The sequence below is a fragment of the Monodon monoceros genome, unplaced genomic scaffold (assembly GCF_005190385.1).
Source record: "Monodon monoceros isolate NGI ecotype Baffin Bay Population unplaced genomic scaffold, NGI_Narwhal_1 Super_Scaffold_4, whole genome shotgun sequence".
NCBI classification, from domain to species: Eukaryota; Metazoa; Chordata; class Mammalia; order Artiodactyla; family Monodontidae; genus Monodon; species Monodon monoceros.
The window spans coordinates 66,095,032-66,115,648 of record NW_021703781.1 but is presented as its reverse complement, the minus strand read 5'-3'; the positions used below and the strand labels follow the sequence as shown (position 1 = coordinate 66,115,648).

Genomic DNA, 20,617 nt, shown 5'->3' with positions numbered 1-20,617 from the left:
CAAATGGAAATCAAAAGAAAGCTGGAGTAGCTATACTCATACCACATAAAATAGACTTTAAAATAGAGAATGTTACAAGAGACAAGGAAGGACACTACATAATGATCAAGGGGTCAAACCAAGAAGAAGATATAACAATTATAAATATATATGTACCCAACATAGGAGCACCTCAATACATAAGGCCACTGCTAACAGCTATAAAAGAGGAAATTGACAGTAACATAATAGTAGTGGGGGACTTTAACACCTCACTTAAACCAATGGACAGATCATCCAAAATGAAAATAAATAAGGAAACAGAAGCTTTAAATGACACAATAGACCAGACAGATTTAATTGATATTTATAGGATATTCCATCCAAAAACAGCAGATTACACTTTCTTCTCAAGTGCGCATGGAACATTCTCCAGGATACATCACATCTTGGGTCACAAATCAAGCCTCAGTAAATTTAGGAAAATTGAAATCATATCAAGCATCTTTTCTGACCAAAACACTATGAGATGAGAAATGAATTACAGGGGAAAAAACGTAAAAAACACAAACACATGGAGGCTAAACAATACGTTACTAAACAACCAAGAGATCACTGAAGAAATCAAAGAGGAAATCAAAAAATACCTAGAGACAAATGACAATGAAAACACGATGATCCAAAACCTATGGGATGCAGCAAAAGCAGTTCTAAGAGGGAAGTTTATAGCTATAAAGCCTACCTCAAGAAACAAGAAAAATCTCAAGTAAACAGTCTAACCTTACACCTAAAGGAACTAGAGAAAGAAGAACAAACAAAACCCAAAGTTAGCAGAAGGAAAGAAGTCATAAAGATCAGAGCAGAAATAAATGAAATAGAAACAAAGAAAACAATAGCAAAGATCAATAAAACTAAAAGCTGGTTCTTTGAGAAGATAAACAAAATTGATAAACCATTAGCCAGACTCATCAAGAAAAAGACGGAGAGGACTCAAAACAATAAAACTAGAAATGAAAAAGGAGAAGTTACAACAGACACCACAGAAATACAAAGCGTCCTAAGAGACTACTACAAGCAACTCTATCCCAATAAAATGGACAACCTGGAAGAAATGGACAAATTCTTAGAAATGCACAACCTGCCAAGAGTGAATCAGGAAGAAATAGAAAATATGAACAGACCAATCACAAGCACTGAAATTGAAACTGTGATTAAAAATCTTCCAACAAACAAAAGCCCAGGACCAGATGGCTTCACAGGCGAATTCTATCAAACATTTAGAGAAGAGCTAACACCTATCCTTCTCAAACTCTTCCAAAATATAGCAGAGGGAGGAACACTCCCAAACTCATTCTATGAGGTCACCATCACCCTGATACCAAAACCAGACAAGGATGTCACAAAGAAAGAAAACTACAGGCCAATATCACTGATGAACATAGATGCAAAAACCCTCAACAAAATACTAGCAAACAGAATCCAACAGCATATTAAAAGGATCATATACCATGATTAAGTGGGGTTTATTCCAGGAATGCAAGGATTCTTCAATATACGCAAATCAATCAATGTGATACACATTAACAAATTGAAGGAGAAAAACCATATGGTCACCTCAGTAGATGCAGAGAAAGCTTTCGACAAAATTCAACACCCATTTATGATAAAAGCCCTCCAGAAAGTAGGCATAGAGGGAACTTTCCTCAACATAATAAAGGTCATATATGACAAGCCCACAGCCAACATCGCTCTCAATGGTGAAAAACTGAAACCATTTCCTCTAATATCAGGAACAAGACGAGGTTGTCCACTCTCACCACTACTATTCAACATAGTTTTGGAAGTTTTAGCCACAGCAATCAGAGAAGAAAAAGAAAAGGAATCCAAATCGGAAAAGAAGAAGTAAAGCTGTCACTCTTTGCAGAAGACATGATACTATACATAGAGAATCCTAAAGATGTTACCAGAAAACTACTAGAGCTAATCAATGAATCTGGTAAAGTAGAAGGATACAAAATTAATGCACAGAAATCTCTTGCATTCCTATACACCAATGATGAAAAATCTGAAAGAGAAATTAAGGAAACACTCCCATTTATCACTGCAACAAAAAGAATAAAATACTTAGGAATAAACCTACCTAAGGAGACAAAAGACCTGTATGCAGAAAACTATAAGACGCTGATGAAAGAAATTTAAGATGATATTAACAGATGGAGAGATATACCATGTTCTTGCATTGGAAGAATCAACATTGTGAAAATGACTCTACTACCCAAAGCAATCTACAGATTCAATGCAATCCCTATCAATCTACCACTGGCATTTTTCACAGAACTAGAACAAAAAATTTCACAATTTGTATGGAAACACAAAAGACCCCAAATAGCCAAAGCAATCTTGAGAAAGAAAAACGGAGCTGGAGGAATCAGGCTCCAGGACTTCAGACTATACTACAAAGCTACAGTAATCAAGACAGTATGGTACTGGCACAAAAATAGGAATATAAATCAATGGAACAGGATAGAAAGCCCAGAGATTAACCCACGCACATATGGTCACCTTATCTTTGACAAAGGAGGCAGGAATGTACAGTGGAGAAAGGACAGCCTCTTCAATAAGTGGTGCTGGGAAAACTGGACAGGTACATGTAAAAGTATGAGATTAGAACACTCCCTAACACCATACACAAAAATAAGCTCAAAATGGATTAAAGACCTAAATGTAAGGCCAGAAACTATCAAACTGTTAGAGGAAAACATAGGCAGAACACTCTATGACATAAATCACAGCAAGATCCTTTCTGACCCACCTCCTAGAGAAATGGAAATAAAACCAAAAATAAACAAATGGGACCTAATGAAACTTCAAAGCTTTTGCACAGCAAAGGAAACCATAAACAAGACCAAAAGACACCCCTCAGAATGGGAGAAAATATTTGCAAATGAAGCAACTGACAAAGGATTAACCTCCAAAATTTACAAGCAGCTCATGCAGCTCAATATCAAAAAAAACGAACAACCCAATCCAAAAATGGGCAGAAGACCTAAATAGACATTTCTCCAAAGAAGATATACAGACTGCCAACAAACACATGAAAGAATGCTCAACATCATTAATCATTAGAGAAATGCAAGTCAAAACTACAATGAGATATCATCTCACACCGGTCAGAATGGCCATCATCAAAAAATCTGGAAACAATAAATGCTGGAGAGGGTGTGGAGAAAAGGGAACACTCTTGCACTGCTGGTGGGAATGTGAATTGGTACAGCCACTATGGAGAACAGTATGGAGGTTCCTTAAAAAACTACAAATAGAACTACCATATGACCCAGCAATCCCACTACTGGGCATATACCCTGACAAAACCATAATTCAAAAAGAGTCATGTACCAAAATGTTCACTGCAGCTCTATTTACAATAGCCAGGACATGGAAGTAACCTAAGTGTCCATCAACAGATGAATGGATAAAGAAGATATGGCACACATATACAATGGAATATTACTCAGCCATAAAAAGAAACGAAATTGAGTTATTTGTAGTGAGGTGGATGGACCCAGAATCTGTCATACAGAGTGAAGTAAGTCCGAAAGAGAAAGACAAACACCGTATGCTAACACATATATATGGAATCTAAAAAAAAAAAAAATGTCATGAAGAACATGGGGGTAAGACAGGAATAAAGACACAGACCTACTAGAGAATGGACTTGAGGATATGGGGAGGGGGAGGGGGAGCTGTGACAAAGTGAGAGAGTGGCATGGGCATATATACACTACCAAACGTAAAATAGATAGCTAGTGGGAAGCAGCCGCATAGCACAGGGAGATCAACTTGGTGCTTTGTGGCCACCTAGAGGGGTGGGATAGGGAGGGTGGGAGGGAGGGAGACGCAAGAGGGAAGAGATATGGGAACATATGTATAACTGATTCACTTTGTTATAAAGCAGAAACTAACACACCATTGTAAAGCAATTATACTCCAATAAAGATGTTAAAAAAAAAAGCAATTGACTTTTGTATATATATAAAAGAAAGACAACTCACAGAATGTGGGACAGTATTGAAAATCATATATCTGATAAGGAATTTGCATCTAGAATATATAAAGAACTCTTACAACTCAATAATAAAAAACAGAAAAACCCAATAAAAAATTGTCAATGAATCTGAATAGACACTTCTCAAAAGATGATAAACAAATGGTCCATATACGTAGGAAAAGATGCTCAACATCATTCCTCATTAGAGAAACACATATTCCAAACCACAATGATAGGCCACTTCACATCTAGTAGAATGCCTAGAAGTTTAAAAATGGAAAATGGAAAAAAAAAAAAGAAAATGAAAAATGATAAGTAATGGTGAAGATATGGAGAAATTGGAACCCACATATATTGCAGGTAGATATGTAAAATGATGCAACCACTGTGGTTTAGCACGTTCTCAAAAAGTTAAACACAAAATATAAAACATATGAATCAACACTTCCAGTATTTACAGACTTACCCATGAGAAATAAAAATGTATGTCCACACAAAACTTATATGTGAATTATTTATAAATAGCCAAAAATTGGAAAACACCTTAAATGCCCACCAACTGTTAAACAGATAAAATGTGGTTTATACATGCAACAGAATGCTATCCAGCAATACAAAGGAATTAATTACTGACATGTTACATCATCAATGAACCTCAAAAACATTACACAGAATGAAAGAAGCCAGACACATAAGACCATATACTGTATGATTCTGTTTATATGAAATGTTCAAAGAGGCAAATTTACAGAGACAAAAAGTAGATTAGGGCTGGGGGTGGGAACGGGGATTAACTGTAATTGGGCATGAGGGTTCTTACTAGGAGGTTGAAAATGTTCTAAAAATGATTTATGGTGATGGTTACAGAACTTGTTAAATTTACTAAAAATTCCTGAATTATATTCATGAATTGGGTGACCTTTGTACTATGTAAAATATATCACAATAAAGTTGTTATAAACACACACACACCAAAAAAAAAAGAAAACACACACACAAAATACTACATGTTTTACAAGGTCACAGATAAATAAGAAAATGTGAATCAAACATATCAGAAAGGCTGCCTATAGGAGTACTTATGTACAGGGAATGGCAGGGGAAATGGGAATGGAGATGAAGAGGAATTTACAAATTAATAAATAAGTTATTCTAACAAGAGACAGGTCGGCATGGAACAATGATGTTCATGAGCTGTGAATGTAGGAGTATGATCAACCCTCTGCAAATGAGATCTTAAACAAATGTAAAATACAATAAATATTTTTATACTTTTAAAACTTTTGTTTTTTAAAACAAAAGGAAGAAATCATAATTCTCTCATTTCCATTTTTGCAGACACTAAACTAAGTCATAAAAATGACCTCGAGTAACCTGTATTTGTTATCATGATTATGCTACTTAAAAAGTATTTGAAATGCAGTCAATACTCCAAAACCCACTAAGTCCTAAAGCAAGAGAAATAACATAAAATCAAAAAGGACAAGTACTCCCTGTATGTTGTGGGCTACATATATTACTACTTCAATATCCTGTTAGATATCTATGACCCTATGATGAATTTTAGAAGCACAGAACCCCCAAAAGATGATGATAAGGAAATACTGACCTTTAAGGAGTTAGTAACATAAAAGCACTCTTCCCAGAGTATACAACATTAAGCTATTCGTCCTATGAAAAGTTCTGCCTAAAAAGGGCTCCTTGGTCAAATAAGTTTAGAAATACCACACAGATATCCCCCCACTAGTGTATTCACAATATATTAGCATATTAAAATATATTAGCAAGACTTTCAAAAAATAAGTCTGCTTTAAGGGCTTCCCTGGTGGCGCAGTGGTTGAGCGTCCGCCTGCCGACGCAGGGGACGCGGGTCTGTGCCCCAGTCCGGGAAGATCCCACATGCCGCGGAGCGGCCGGGCCCGTGAGCCATGGCCGCTGAGCCTGCGCGTCCGGAGCCTGTGCTCCACAACGGGAGAGGCCACAACAGTGAGAGGCCCACGTACCGCAAAAAAAAAAACAAGTCTGCTTTAATTTATAAATCCACAAAATCCTTTTTTCATGTAACATCTTTTCATATTAAGAGGAATTCACGCTTTAGAAAATGCTTCATTCAACAGATGTTATTTGCTTATAAATTAATTCAACAAATATCTAATAAACACCTACTGTGGGCCAGGCACTGTTTTAGGTGCTTAGGATTTCAGTAGTAAAGAAAACAGATGTCATGCCCTCATGGAGATTTACATTACAGTGGTTATTACTAAATGTTCTACATATGTTTTTTCCTATTATATATATATCAGTTGATAATTTTTATAATATAAATGGGCAAAAATATCGAGAGAGAAATAGCGAGAAAAGCAGGGAAGTACCTAAATGTACTTAGGTACAATATGTAGTACATATATGTTCAGACGGAATAGGTTAGATGAACTTACTTATTTTCCAAACAGAAATAACAACTTAAAGACCAACAGATTACAGTCAGAATGCTCATCAATAAGAAATGTTTAAAATAACTAGGTAATACTATGCAGTCATAGTCATATGACTAACATGGAAAAAAAAAGTTAAAAAAAGAATGTAGGAATTATGTATGTACATTATGATTCCATTTGTTTAAAGAAGAAGATTCTCTAGAGACAGTCCTTTCAATATAAAATTATTCATACGTGAGTAGAAAATTTCTGAACACACAAATTTTAACAATGGTTGGTTACCCCTGGAGAGCTTGAATAGATGATTAGGAGACCTTTGTTACCTTTATGTATTAATTCATTTTTTTAAAAACAAGACCATATATTACTTTTATAATGAGATAAAATAAATTTTAAGACTAACTGACAGATAAATATTTCCAGACAAAGCATAAGAGCTGAAGGGATGCAGGAGTGGTATGTTTTTTATTTGTAAGTTTGAGAAAATTTAACTGAAAAAGGACAAAGCATCTCTTTATAAATAGTAGTTAGGAAAATACCTCAAAATGACGAGCTTTGGGGTGATTAGGCACATGACTTTAAAATAAAGAATTAAAAAACGATTTGATGGGTTTGTCTAAGAATAAAGTTAAAGCAAGTAACCTCTGAAAAAAGCTGAATGAGGATGATCTGAAGTATTTAAGCAACACCCTCTCACTTCAAATATTTATGTAGCAAGTAAATATAAGTTTTTCTGATTAGAAGGATTAAAACTTTATTTAAAATGGAAAATTACCTTTCTTATAAGGTGGTTTTCTGTATCTGCCACATATATGATATTATCCATTATGGCTACACCTTGTGGTGAGTTAAAAGTTGACTCTGAAAACATTCCATCTTTTCTTCCAGGGTTGGGTCCTACAAGACAAGATAGCTGTAAGACAAAATTTTTCCACTTAAAGTTATCTCAAATTAACACCGAAAAAATAAAATTTGTATTTAAAGCTGGGATTTTAATATAAATAACTTGATACTTCTACCTAAAAACTAAACTGTATCCCAAGATACCTATTTTTCTCAAGAGTATAAATTTTGCTAATGACAGGGCTTACTAGATAATGGTTACTAGTACACTTTAGTAGTAGATAGCAGAAGAAATTACTTCAAAAAGCATCTGAATTACCTATTATCTAGACTAGAAAGAATTAAAAAATAAAATCTTTTACAATCTAGATGAATGATTTTTAACAATTTTGGAAGATAAACTCCTTTGATTACAACTGAAAATTACGAACCCTTTCCTTACAAAAATACACATGCCCATAAAATGTCACAGGAATTTCAAGGGGTTCCTAAATCATGAGGATCATTCAAGCATTTCTTAATAGCCCATGAATCCCAAGTTAACAGACTTCGTTTAAACCCTAGCTCTTCCTAGCTGATGATCTGGGCAAGTTCTGTGTGTCTCAGTTTCTCTTTTGTAAAATGGAATTAATAATATACCTAACTCATAGCACTGTGAGGACTAAATAAATTAATACAGGTAAAGTGATTAGAATAATGCCAGGCATATTTTTGTTTGCTATTATTACTATTATTAATAATACTATTTATTACTGCTGGTGATGAGAGTTCCCTGGGGAAAAAAAGGGAGAGTGCTGTGATCACTTCAGATTGGAAAATACTGTATACTATAACCTCCTCTCACATATTCATGAGAGACGTTAGGCAGAGTACAAGATCCGAGTACAGTGACACCACCACCACCAAAAATCTTTTAAAGCACATCTAACCAGTATTTCCTGAGTGTATCTGACCACGGAATTCTTTTTTAAAAATTGTAGAATAACTATAAATTTATCACAAGATAACAATATTCCTAGAAACATATTTGGAAAAGGTAGCTTGCTGCTGGTTCCTCTGTTTAACAAAGGAGACTATCCATCTAAACTAGAAAATTTTAGAAATCTATTAAAAACTTTTAACCATTTAAATGTAATTTGCTATAACAGATGCTTTTTGAGTAACAACTGTCATAACTTCCTGTTATTAACCAAAATACCAAGTTGCCCAAGCAAAATAAACAATATAGAACACACACATACTCTAACAGAAACAACAAATAAGAAACAAATGAATTCAAGAGCTAAGGGAATGATACCTTGGCATACTAAGAATAGCCCCAGGACTTAGGAAACAATTAGTTTATTTTTTAGTTTATTTATTAGTTTATTTGCATCAGGAATGTTGATATCCCTACTTTATGTACTAACACTGCATGTGTGACCAAAGTAGGATTGCAAAGAGATGAATTACTTTTCTCTTTGACTAATTATGTTGTCAGATGTCAGTTCAGCCTGGTGAGCAGGATTAATAATGTACTTAACAGATTTTATTATATAAGATGTCAATAAGAGCCCTTTTTAGATCAAGACCAGGGAGATATGAAAGAAAATGATCTATGCCTATATGATACTTTTATTTCACTACAACCAAATGGAATGGATTCAGAAGTATGCTTAAGTTCTTATGGAAGGAGAGAAAAGTATAATAATATACAAATCCTAGGTTATTTCATAATCTAAGACTCAACTTCCTAGGGTATTGCTGTGGTCTTAAAAAACATATGGCTAGGGACTTCCCTGGTGGTGCAGTGCTTAAGAATCCGCCTGCCAATGCAGGGGACACGGGTTCAAGCCCTGGTCCGGGAAGCTCCCACGTGCCGGAGAGCAACTAAGCCCGTGTGCCACAACTACTGAACCTGCACTCTAGAGCCCGCAAGCCACAACTACTCAGCCCGCGTGCCACAACTACTGAAGCCCGCTTGCCTAGAGCCCATGCTCTGCAACAAGAGAAGCCACCACAATGAGAAGCCTGTGCACCGCAACGAAGAGTAGCCCCCACTCGCTGCAACTAGAGAAAGCCCGCACGCAGCAACAAAGACCCAACGCAGCCATAAACAAACAAACAAACAAATAAATATGGCTATATTTTGATGGAAAGTGAAATACTTCCATTTAAAATGCCCAAAATCTAAAATGTATATAATACTTTCATAAGATATAATACTGTGGCAGTTTTTTGAAAAAACAAGATGGGATATATGAATATACTTGAAAATTACACAAAAGAGTTCCTCCTTTTGATCTTAATGGAGTTTTTTTGGGTAGTTTTGTTTGTTTTTGAGGGAGTGAGAAGAGATTAATTCAGACACAATTAACAAAATAATTTCTGATGAAGTTAAAATCAGTGTATATTGCCCTTCTACAATTAGTTCTTATTTATAAATTTCAATTTTAATGCATTTCCTTGAACTAGTTTTTTACATGTATAGTGTAAAATACATTATATAACATAATTAGCAAACTTTACCTCCAATGCTGTACTGAATTTGTCCATTCCTCCAGACGACCAAAATTCTATGATGTCCAGTGTCTGCTATTACCAATCTATTAGAAACATGGTCTACTGTTACTTTGCCAGGAAACAGCAATGGTGAAGGTGGCAAAGAATCTTTATAGAGTTTTATTCCAATTTTATTATCTCTGATCTGTCCCCTGTCTTTGTAATATTTTAAAGCTATTGAAGTATATAAAAATAATTTCTCTCTATGTCCTTCTCCAATCAAAGAAAACAACATGTTTCCACGGGGTCCAAGTATGATCAGAGTTGGCCAGCAGGAAACTTCTAGTTCTTGCCAAAGGCTGGCATCTGCATCATTAACCACAGGGTGGGTGATGTTGTATCGAAGAATAGCACTCTTAACGTTATCCAGGACTTTTTCATTTGGAAACTTAGCCGAGTGAACACCAACAATCAGAAGACCATCTAAACGGGAAAAGTTATACGTTGAACATTATGAAGTTTTAAAGTTTGAGTATCACCATCCACATATTAGGTTTTGGGTCATAAATAAATAGTCAGAGATTAAAAAAGAGGAAACACAGAACTAAATTAGTATCTTCAACTGCGTTTACACTCATGAATAAAAAATTAACATTTAAATCTAAATTCAAACACATATGATCAAAACCATGCAGCTATTTTAAGTTTACAACCCTGTGTCCTTTATCTAGATAAAGCTTTAAAATAATATTCTCTATCTTCTTAGAAGATGTTGAAATTTTATAACTTTTTTCCACCTGTTTTAATCCCCTTTGAAATTCACAGTGACTATGATTGCTTTTTGTTGGTATTTATTATCACATTATCCTCTTAAATTTTTCTGACCTAACTCTATTATAGATTAACATAATGAATATAAGCAAGATGTTTCCATAAGGTCTTTATTTAAAATTCCTATTGTATAGTTCTTAGAACAAACCTCGTTGTAGACAGCAGACCTGCTGAAAACTAAAAACTAAAAACAACATATTTCTTCTATCTAATCAATACAGTATATCAAGAAAATAATATAAAAAAAAAAAAGTATGAAGTGTTAGGCTGGATTCAGAGAAAAACTCAGCATTGATAACCTCGGGCATGTTACTTAATCTCTCTGTGCATCAGTTTTCTTATTTGTAAAATGGGAAAATAACAGGAATTGCCTCATAGGTCAGTTTTGAGGATTTAAAAAGATAAATCTGTATAAGACATTTAGCATAGTACCTAGTTTACTGTAAAACTTCAACAAATGTTCATTATTATTATTTTTTAAAGTTATAAGCACAAAGATAACCAATAAAAGAGAAATACAACACTTCCTACATATCAAAAGAAATCAGTAAAGTAAAATAGCAAAAAAGCACATCATGTTGAGAAACAGCAAATAAAACCTAATACACAAAATAACACAGTAACTATACATAACACTACTTATAAATAAATGTGAATGGGTTTAACTCACCTACTAAAATGATTTGGATCAGAAAAGCTAAAAATAAAGATATGCACAAAGATATGTGGGCAAGTGAAAGCAACAGGAACATAAGGGTGTGATCCTGGTAGGTAGGATCTACCCGACAAGGTAGATTTCAAGCCCCAAAGCATTAAACAGGGCAAAGGAAGAAACGTTTTAATGCGAAAAGCATTCACAACAAAGATAAAACGATTAGGAATATCCATGTATCAAGCAATAAAGGAAGCAACTTATTTCTATTTTAAAAGTTTTCTTAAAAAAAAAAAGTTTTCTATTTTTGTTCCAGTGGTTATTTTCTATTAATACTTTTAATATTATAAAAGTATTAATCCCCATTTTTATAACCTTTTGCTATCTGACCTATCATTTTTAAATGGCATCCTTTACCACTTATTATACAATAATACAATATACAATACAATATACAATAATCAATAGTCTTCTGTTTCCCCTCTCTCCTTTTTCTTTCCATCTTTCTTTAGTTGCATTCTTTCTAATTTTGTCAGAATATATGATGTTATATTATTCTTCTACTCTTGGGTGATGGATTTATCGATTTAGCTAAGTTGGAATTGTTTTCCAGTATTCTATTCCCTGCCTAGCTCTGGGTTATCCTGGACCACAAGATATTATGTGAGAGAACTGGAAGGTGTTAAGGGCAGCAGCAGCCATATCCTCTCTTGTTGGAAGATTGGTGCAGGGCACCAGGTGCTACTGCAGTTTACACACTCTGTAGCTCATCTACTGGCTCACCTCAGTGGTTGTGGGGTAGCAGCTGGGCCCCGGCAGCTGCACCAGCTCCTGCCAGATCTCCTCCCGCAGCTTTTGCAACTCCTGGGCCAGGCAAGTTTTTAGCTCCTGATGAGGGGTACAAACTTATTTTTCTGGTCACCTCATTATTTAAATTGGAAGCTTACATAGGTTCCAGTTCATCCTTACGGGTTCCAGTTCATGCGTGCAGGTTGTAGTTTACCCTTGATCTCCCCTACTTCTTATCCATCTTTCCTTTTCAACTGCCTGAACTTCTGACTTCAAATTGAGGCATCAGACACAGAAGCAACAGCTATATACATGTAGACTAGTTAACCAGCTCCCACAACTACATAGTCAAGTGCCTTTAACAAATCCTTATTATTTCTCCTTACTCCTTCTCCCCTGATCAAACTCTGACTGATTCACCAAAACGCCTCATCCTCGTTGGTCGCAGCTCTACAAATACACGTATGAAGTCTTCATTCATCCGTTTGGAGTTTCCTTAGTCATACCTGGTTAGAATCTCCCTCAAGTAGATTCACCAGAAAGGGCACATGGGCACAGTATTCTCTGAGTTCTTGGACATTCAGAACCGTCTTTCTAGGACTTCCCTGGTGGCACAACGGTTAAGAATCTGCCTGCCAATGCAGGGGACACGGGTTCGAGCCGTAGTCCGCAAGGATCCCACATGCCGCAAAGCAACTAAGCCCGTGCACCACAACTACTGAGCCTGCGCTCTACAGCCCACGAGCCACACCTACTGAGCCCACGTGCCACAACTACTGAAGCGTGAGCGCCTACAGCCCAACAAGAGAAGCCACCGCTTGCAGCAACTAGAGAAAGCCTGCTCGCAGCAACGAAGACCCGACGCAGCCAAAAGTAAATAAATAAATTTATTAAAACAAATTAAAAAAAACTTTCTATAACCTTGATTGATTCTTGAAAGGCAGCTGCTTAGATATAAAATCCTTGGTTTGTACTTCCTTAAGATTCGTAGAAACGTTGCTTCACTGTTACCTTGCTTTGTATGTTATTTGTGAAAAGTCTGTCCAGTCTAATTTACATGTCTTTCAAAGTCATCTTTTCCTAGAGGCCCTGAGGATTTTTTTAAAACATATTTAAAGTGTAATAGCTTTACTAGGATACTTCTTAGGTTGTTCTGGGTATTTTCCCTGGTGTCTAGTAGGCCCTTTCAATATGTAGATTTAAGGTTCCTTTTATTTCTGGAATGTCTTCTTGGATTCTAATTTTAGATATTAGTTCTGGTCAGATGTTTTGATTTTCTTCTCCAGTCTCCAAAGTAGTCTATGTTGGACCTCTTCTCCTAGTCTTCCAATTCAATCATTTCCTCTCTAACCCTTTTTACTACTTTTTTTTTAAGCTCATTTTCAGTCTCTAAGTCTGTTTTTATATCCCTGCTTTAGCTCAATGCCCCTTATAACATTTTTACATGAATTTATTATCCCTTGGACACCCTGTAATTTAGTCTTCATCTCTAATATTATTCGGACTTTTTTCTTCTATTTCTTTTCTGGTTCAATCAACACTCATTTCTTCCTTTGTTTTGCGGGGGTGGGGGGGCACGTCCATTTCTGTTTTTAGTTTTTAAATTTCTGATTCAAGCTTTTTCATTATTCCTCAATACTTTTAGAGGATATGTCATTCAGTATGGAGGACTGTGTTATAGTTTCTGTCAACTTTTTGATTGAGAATTTTCATCAGCATTTCAACTTTGAATCACATTTTCAGCTTTTTACAGTTTCACATGGATGTGATCTGCTTTTTAATAACCCTAATCAGGTTTTGGACAGAGCTCCTAGCTTGAGAGTGCCCTCCTCTGACAGTCCCCCTTTCCTGTGCAGTCTCTTTTCAGATAGCGCCATTGGAAGAAGGAGTTGATGTGTATATTCTTTTGTTTCTGCAGCATCCTTAACTTTTCCCCTCTTATCTTCTTCGTTCCCTTCAGTAGACTATCTCCAAGGGAAACTACACACACCTCTACATATCTGATTCTCTTCCAGAAGCAATGCTTCTCTGAGGCTTCTGTTCCCAGTCCCACACTCTTTCAAGAGCTAGTACTATGTTCTAGTATATCCAAACCTGTGTTCAGTATTTTGCACTTAGTGTTGGAGTTTCTCTTTCTGCAGGTAAGGGGATTACTCTGTTTGTGCTTTGCCTAAGTCCTCTGAACCACTTTCTTTTTTTCATGGAGTCTTTTAAGCCTCCCCCATTTCTGTTCTCAGCACCTGCTGGCTAGTAGCAGCAGGATCTTTAATGGAAGTAAGTTTATTTCACAACTTACAGGTAATTTGAAGGCCATGATATTCTCTGTCTCCTAGTATTGCTGAACGTAGGATCAAGTGTGGTTCTATTTACTCTCCCTGTTGTTTTTATGTTTGGGGAGCGAGGGAAAGGGACATGGGGAGATACAAAATTAGGTAGCCACCATTCTCCTCCAAACCCAGAAGTAGCAGAGATAGATTTTTATTTTTAACATCAGGTTTATTGAGATATAATTTAAAGTAATTTTGTACTCTGATGATTTGTTAATTGAGTAAATAAATATAACTGAGTCCTAAAACCAGCCTCTAACTTAATGGAGAACTAGAAGTTTTCCAGTAAGATAAGGAACAAGGCAGAGATGTCCACTGCTTCCACTACTATTTAACAATGAGTAGGAAGGGTGATAGTAGACAACAAAATCAGACAAGAGAAATCAGTTATAGGCGTAAGAACTGGAAATTTTCTTTGCAGATAATATGATAGTATGTTAGGGAAACTCCAGAGAATCAATTACAAAACTAACCCAAATAATAAAAGATTCAGGAAGTTGTGGAATATAAAATTAACACACAGAAATCAATGGACTTTATATACCTACATAATACCCAGTTTTGGAGTATATAATGGTAAACAAAACCCCATTTACAATAAATAGCCATAAACATATGAAAAGACTTGTTCAACTCCACTCTAAAATGCAATTTAAAACTACACCGAGATACCATTTCTCATATACTAAACCAGTAAAAATGTAAAAATACGTCAACACATTTTACTGGAGCAGCAACGGGGAAAGAGACACCATACACTGTTAGTAAGAATGCAAACTGAGGGAATTCCCTGGCAGTCCAGTGGTTAGGACTCTGCACTTCCACTGCAGGGGGCCCAGGTTTGATCCCTGGTCGGGGAACTAAGATCCCGAAAGCTGTGTGGTGCAGCCAAAAAAAAAAAAGAATGCAAACTGGTGCAGTCCTCCTGGTACGGAACATGGCAACATCTAACAAAATTGTATATACATTTAACTTTGACCAAGCAATCCCACTTCTAGGAATCTACCCTTAAGATATACTACCAGCAGTACAAAATTGTATCCGCAAGATTATTCACTGTTTGTTAAATACTGGAAACAAAGTAAGGGCCAATACATAGGATAGGAGAGTGGCTGAATAAATTATGGTATACACATACACACACACAAGTACTATGCAGCTACTAAAAATAACCAGGAAGTTCTTTATAAACTGATATGGAGTGACTACCAGGAAAAATGTCACATGATAAAAGTGAAGTGCACAAAAATGTCAATAGTATGTCAGTTTTTATGTTAAAAAAAGAAGAAATTTTAAAAAAGAAAAAGAATGGGACAGAAAGAATGAGAATGTAGGAACAGGCAGAAGAGATGGGTGGATGGATCTATACTTTCTGTATAGTCCTGACTTTCAGACCATGTTATAATTTTGCATACTCGAAAACAAAATCAACAGAAATGGAGAAAGGGGGCCTAAAAGTACAAACAGAAACAAATGAATCTAGCTATATTTCAAATGAATAACATAACCTCATGGTGGGTGAGAGGGACTAGTTTAAGTAATTTTTAAATTAGTTGAGAGGGACTGGAAGCAAAGACACCCCAGTAGCAACAAACACGTCTAGTGCCCAGATCGTGGTTTCTCAAAACCATTCCCAATGTTCAATCCTAAAAGGAATGAGAGCTCCTTGGAGAAGTGGCTGATTCAGAGATGCGGCTGGGAAAGTACAAGATGAACCCGGAAATATTTTGTTGTGACAAGTAAAGAAGTGCTCAGAGAATGATAAGGACATGTCAGAAGGACACAAGTGATAGCTTGAAGGGGATCCCATTAGTCAAATACAGAAAATTTGAAAATCAAAACAAATGATTTATAATAAATTAAAAAAGAAACCATGAGTTGAGTCCAAATATATTTTATATATATAATATATATATACAATATATATCTTATTACTTCAAAAAATGTATTTTTTTCCTTTGGTCAATATATCCCAACACTTCTTTGAAAAAGTGATGACTGAGGTGAGATCTAAATGATGAGAAGATGTTAACTATGTGAAGAGAGCAACAGAGGAGATTTCAGGGAGAGAAAACAACACATTGAAAAGTGGGACAAGACAGAGACTGAAGAAGGTAAGTGACTAAACACAGAGAACAAAGGGGAGCATGGGACAAAACAAGAATAAACATACAGATAGGGTCAGTCTCGTAAGTCATAAGGATTGAGATCTTTTTCTTAAAAGCAATGGAAGTCAGATGGAGAATGAAGTGCAAGTCTCAAAGGTACTTCAAACTAAACTCACGAACTTCCCCTCTAAACGTCCTTTCTACAGCCTTTCCTGTCACCAAATGGCACCACCGTCTTTCCAATTATACAAGCCAGAAACCTACCTAGGATATCTCTGTAATAACCAACCAGCCCTCTCTCATCACCCATAGTTAATCTATGACTGAGTCCTATTGATCTTAACATCTATAACGGGCTAAGCTATTATCATATCTCATAGGGAGCATGATAGCCTTGTCACCAATCCATTTCTTGTCCACTAATTAGCTGCCCACCCAGGAGATGAACTGATCTTTAAAAAACACAAATCTGATCACATCACCCTCTGGCAGAAAATCCTTCCTAGGCTCTCCCAATGGAAAACCACATGCAAAAACCACATCTCACCTCTCCAGCATCTTTTTCCACTCTTCTTCCCCTCCCTCAGGGTACTGTAGCGACCAGGACTTTCTTAGTTCGTCCAGAATATCATTATTCCTCTTGCTTTAAAGCCTTGACACACAGTGTCTCTCTGCCTGGAACCTTCTCACCTAGCAAAGTCATACCTGTCTTTTAGATCTCAGCTCAATTTTTACTCTTAAAAAAGCTTTCTTTAATTCTTCCAGATTAGAGTAAACCCCATTATTCGTTTTCATAGCAGTCTGTAATTTTCCTTCTTTTTTTTTTCTTTTTTTGCGGTACGCGGGCCTCTCACTGCTGTGGCTTCTCCCGTTGCGGAGCACAGGCTCCGGACACGCAGGCTCAGCGGCCATGGCTCACAGGCCCAGCCGCTCCGCGGCATGTGGGATCTTCCCGAACCGGGGCACGAACCCGTGTCCCCTGCATCGGCAGGCGGACTCTCAACCACTGCGCCACCAGGGAAGTCCTGTAATTTTCCTTCTTAGCACTAATCAGAAATTATAAAAATATTTGTGTGGTTATTTGATTGTAAGTTTTCCCCTTGTTAGACTGTAATTCCTATTAATTATTTAGGGACCATACACTATTTTATTATTTACCAGCATAGTGTCTCATACATAATAGGAAATGAATGGACAGGACATAAATACTGAAGAAACATATTTGTACAATATATAGACCACATCACATTGTCTAAATAGAATATCTATATTGATCTACATACAAGGACAACTGCCAAATAGCTATGCATCTCATGTTTTCAGTGTCAACAACCTTAAAGTGACAGAAATTTTTCTTAAAATATTTTGCTTGTTCTACTAATCATACAGAATAAAAAACAGGATGTAAAAGAGTCTTCCCTTTATGGATCTTTTGCCAACACATGGATCAAAACTACTACATTTAAAATAAAACATGGAAAGAAGAAAAGGAAGAAAGAGAGACCAGAGGGAGAGGAAAAAGAAAGGGAAAGAGAAAAGGTAAAACCAAATAAAAAGAATAGCTGCTTCTAAAATATTAGTAATAACTTTTTAAAATCATTTAAGAAACTTCAGGGAATTCCCTGGTAGTCCAGAGGTTAGGACTCCGTGTTTCCACTGCAGGGAGCATGGGTTCGATCCCTAGTCAGGGAACTAACTACAAAGGTCTTATTTTTCAGAAACGTGTAGACATATAAATACAATTATGCATAGTAGTATATAACATATTTATATATAGTATATAGCAAACAGTATAGTTTAATCACAGGCAGTATAATAACTTAGTTCAATGCAAAAACTAAAAATATTTAAGGAGTTTTAGACGTTACAAAACCTGTAAGTTGAGGCATTTTGAGATGTAAAAGGCGAGCACGACTTTACTAGGCAAGAAAAGATGAAGGCAGGTCACAGAGGCTAGAACACCCCGAGGGGAGGGAAGGGAAGAAGGATGTGGAGAGATGGAAACATGAAGTAAAAAAAATCGGGGGCTTCCCTGGTGATGCAGTGGTTGAGAGTCCGCCTGCTTATGCAGGGGACGCGGGTTCGCGCCCCGGTCCGGGAAGATCCCACATGCAGCGGAGCGGCTGGGCCCGTGAGCCATGGCCGCTGCGCCTGCACGTCCGGAGTCTGTGCTCCGCAACGGGAGAGGCCACAACAGTGAGGCCCGCGTACCACAAAAAAAAAAAAAAAAAAAATCAAAATCACCCAAACACTAAATTAAAGCAGAGACCAGAAGCATATGTGAATTTTTTTTTAATTTCAAAAACTGACATTTCCCTGTGTTTACATTAAACACTCTGAAAGTTTGCCATAAATCAGCCAATATTTTCATCATACTTTATTTAAGAACAAAGAATAATCAGTATATGGGGTGCTGCAGAAAGAAAGTGTGAAATGTGTACAAAAAAGAGTTAACATAGCAGGCCCCACTACTATTCTTTCAAAGACCTGCTTACAGGGCTGGTCCTTGCCTGTATTTCGGAAGCGTTCCCATCATTCCCAGAACTGATGAGAGTAGCTCACAAGGCCTGAAGTGCTGGGTGCTGTCTCTAGTGAGCTTCCCTGGTTGGCAACATCCTAACTCGCTGTAACAACTCTTTGCTGGGGGAAATTAAGCACCTCTTAGGCGACTCCACCAAGAGAGGATTCGGCTTGCTCCTGGTCTCCCCTGGATTCAGCCCCAGGCGTTTTTTCCCTTGGCTGATTCTGCTTTTTGTCCTTTTGTTGTAATAAATTATAGCCATGAGTACAGCTACATGCTGAATCCTGTGAGTCCTAAAGAATTATTGACCTGGGGGTGGTTTTGGGAACTCTGACAGAGTAAAACTGTATATTGACCCATTAAAAGGTTTAGTTTCCCTATAAATTAGAAATACATTCTTCTAATTTTTAATAAAGTGAAAAACAGCATATACCACATAACGAGAACACCAGCGTTTACTCAGCAGTGTTATGGCATTTAGGTTTTTAAAGTCTGATTTAATTATATTAACATTCACCTAGCAAACACATTTTAAAATATGCCAAGTTTTCCTACTAGATGTTTTCTTATAAAACAAGTGCTTTTCAGGGCTTCTCTGGTGGAGCGGCGGTTGAGAGTCCGCCTGCCGATGCAGGGGACGCGGGTTCGTGCCCCGGTCTGGGAAGATCCCACATGCCGCGGAGTGGCTGGGCCCGTGAGCCATGGCCGCTGAGCCTGCGCGTCCGGAGCCTGTGCTCCGCAACAGGAGGGGCCACAACAGTGAGAGGCCCGCGTACAGCAAAAAACAAAAACAAGTGCTTTTCCTTAGATGATAGCCATTGTGCTAAATTTGGGTATTATATATTATTAATGTATCCAGCATAAACAGGTAAAAGAAATTAGAAACCCTCAAGGAGAAACCAGAACCATTCATTACTATTAAGTATCTTTTTACTTTTGCTTTAGATCTTTGGCATTTATAATTTCTTTCACGCTATTGTGAAAGTGATACTGGTCACCATTACACACTAGACTTTAAAAGCTGTTTACAGAGGAAGGAGGCTGAGTATTAAAGTGGGCTTCTTTCAGAGTGTTTTTGAATTAAAATGCACTTCCTCACTTAGCTGAGCATTTCCAGCTTACTGATAAAATGAACTGAATATTTCATGGAATAAAAACAGTCTGCTTAATGTCTCTTCAAGAACATAAATAGCATTGCTGAAGATAAATTCAGAAACATCAGATAGTAATGAAATAAGACACAGCATCATGATAAATTAGGAGACTGGAATTAACATATACATACTACTATACATAAAATAGATAACTAACAAGGAACTACTGTATAGCACAGGGAACTCTATTCAATATTCTGTAATAACCTATATGAGAAAAGAATCTGAAAAAGAATGGATATATACATATATATAACTCATTCACTTTGCTGTACACCTGAAACTAACACAACATTGTAAATCAACTATACTCCAATAAAAATAAAAAGGACAGCAGCAAGAAAGCAAATTTAGTGACAGCCTACTGAACTTTCATATGATAATCTCTAGGTATGCCTGCTTTTGTGAATATGAACTGAACTTATCTTCTAAGCAATACAAAAATC

General features: G+C 36.6%; 1 protein-coding gene across 1 annotated transcript in view; it reads right to left on the bottom strand.

Annotated features, from left to right (window-relative positions):
* Positions 1–20,617, bottom strand: part of NHLRC2 (NHL repeat containing 2) — a 59,095-nt gene that overhangs the window by 33,156 nt on the left and 5,322 nt on the right. The window contains exons 3-4 of the mRNA XM_029245741.1: positions 9,817–10,272; positions 7,241–7,362 (exon numbers count right to left, since the gene is read on the bottom strand). Of these exons, the coding sequence (XP_029101574.1) occupies positions 7,241–7,362; positions 9,817–10,272 (578 nt within the window). The remainder of the gene's footprint in view (positions 1–7,240; positions 7,363–9,816; positions 10,273–20,617) is intronic.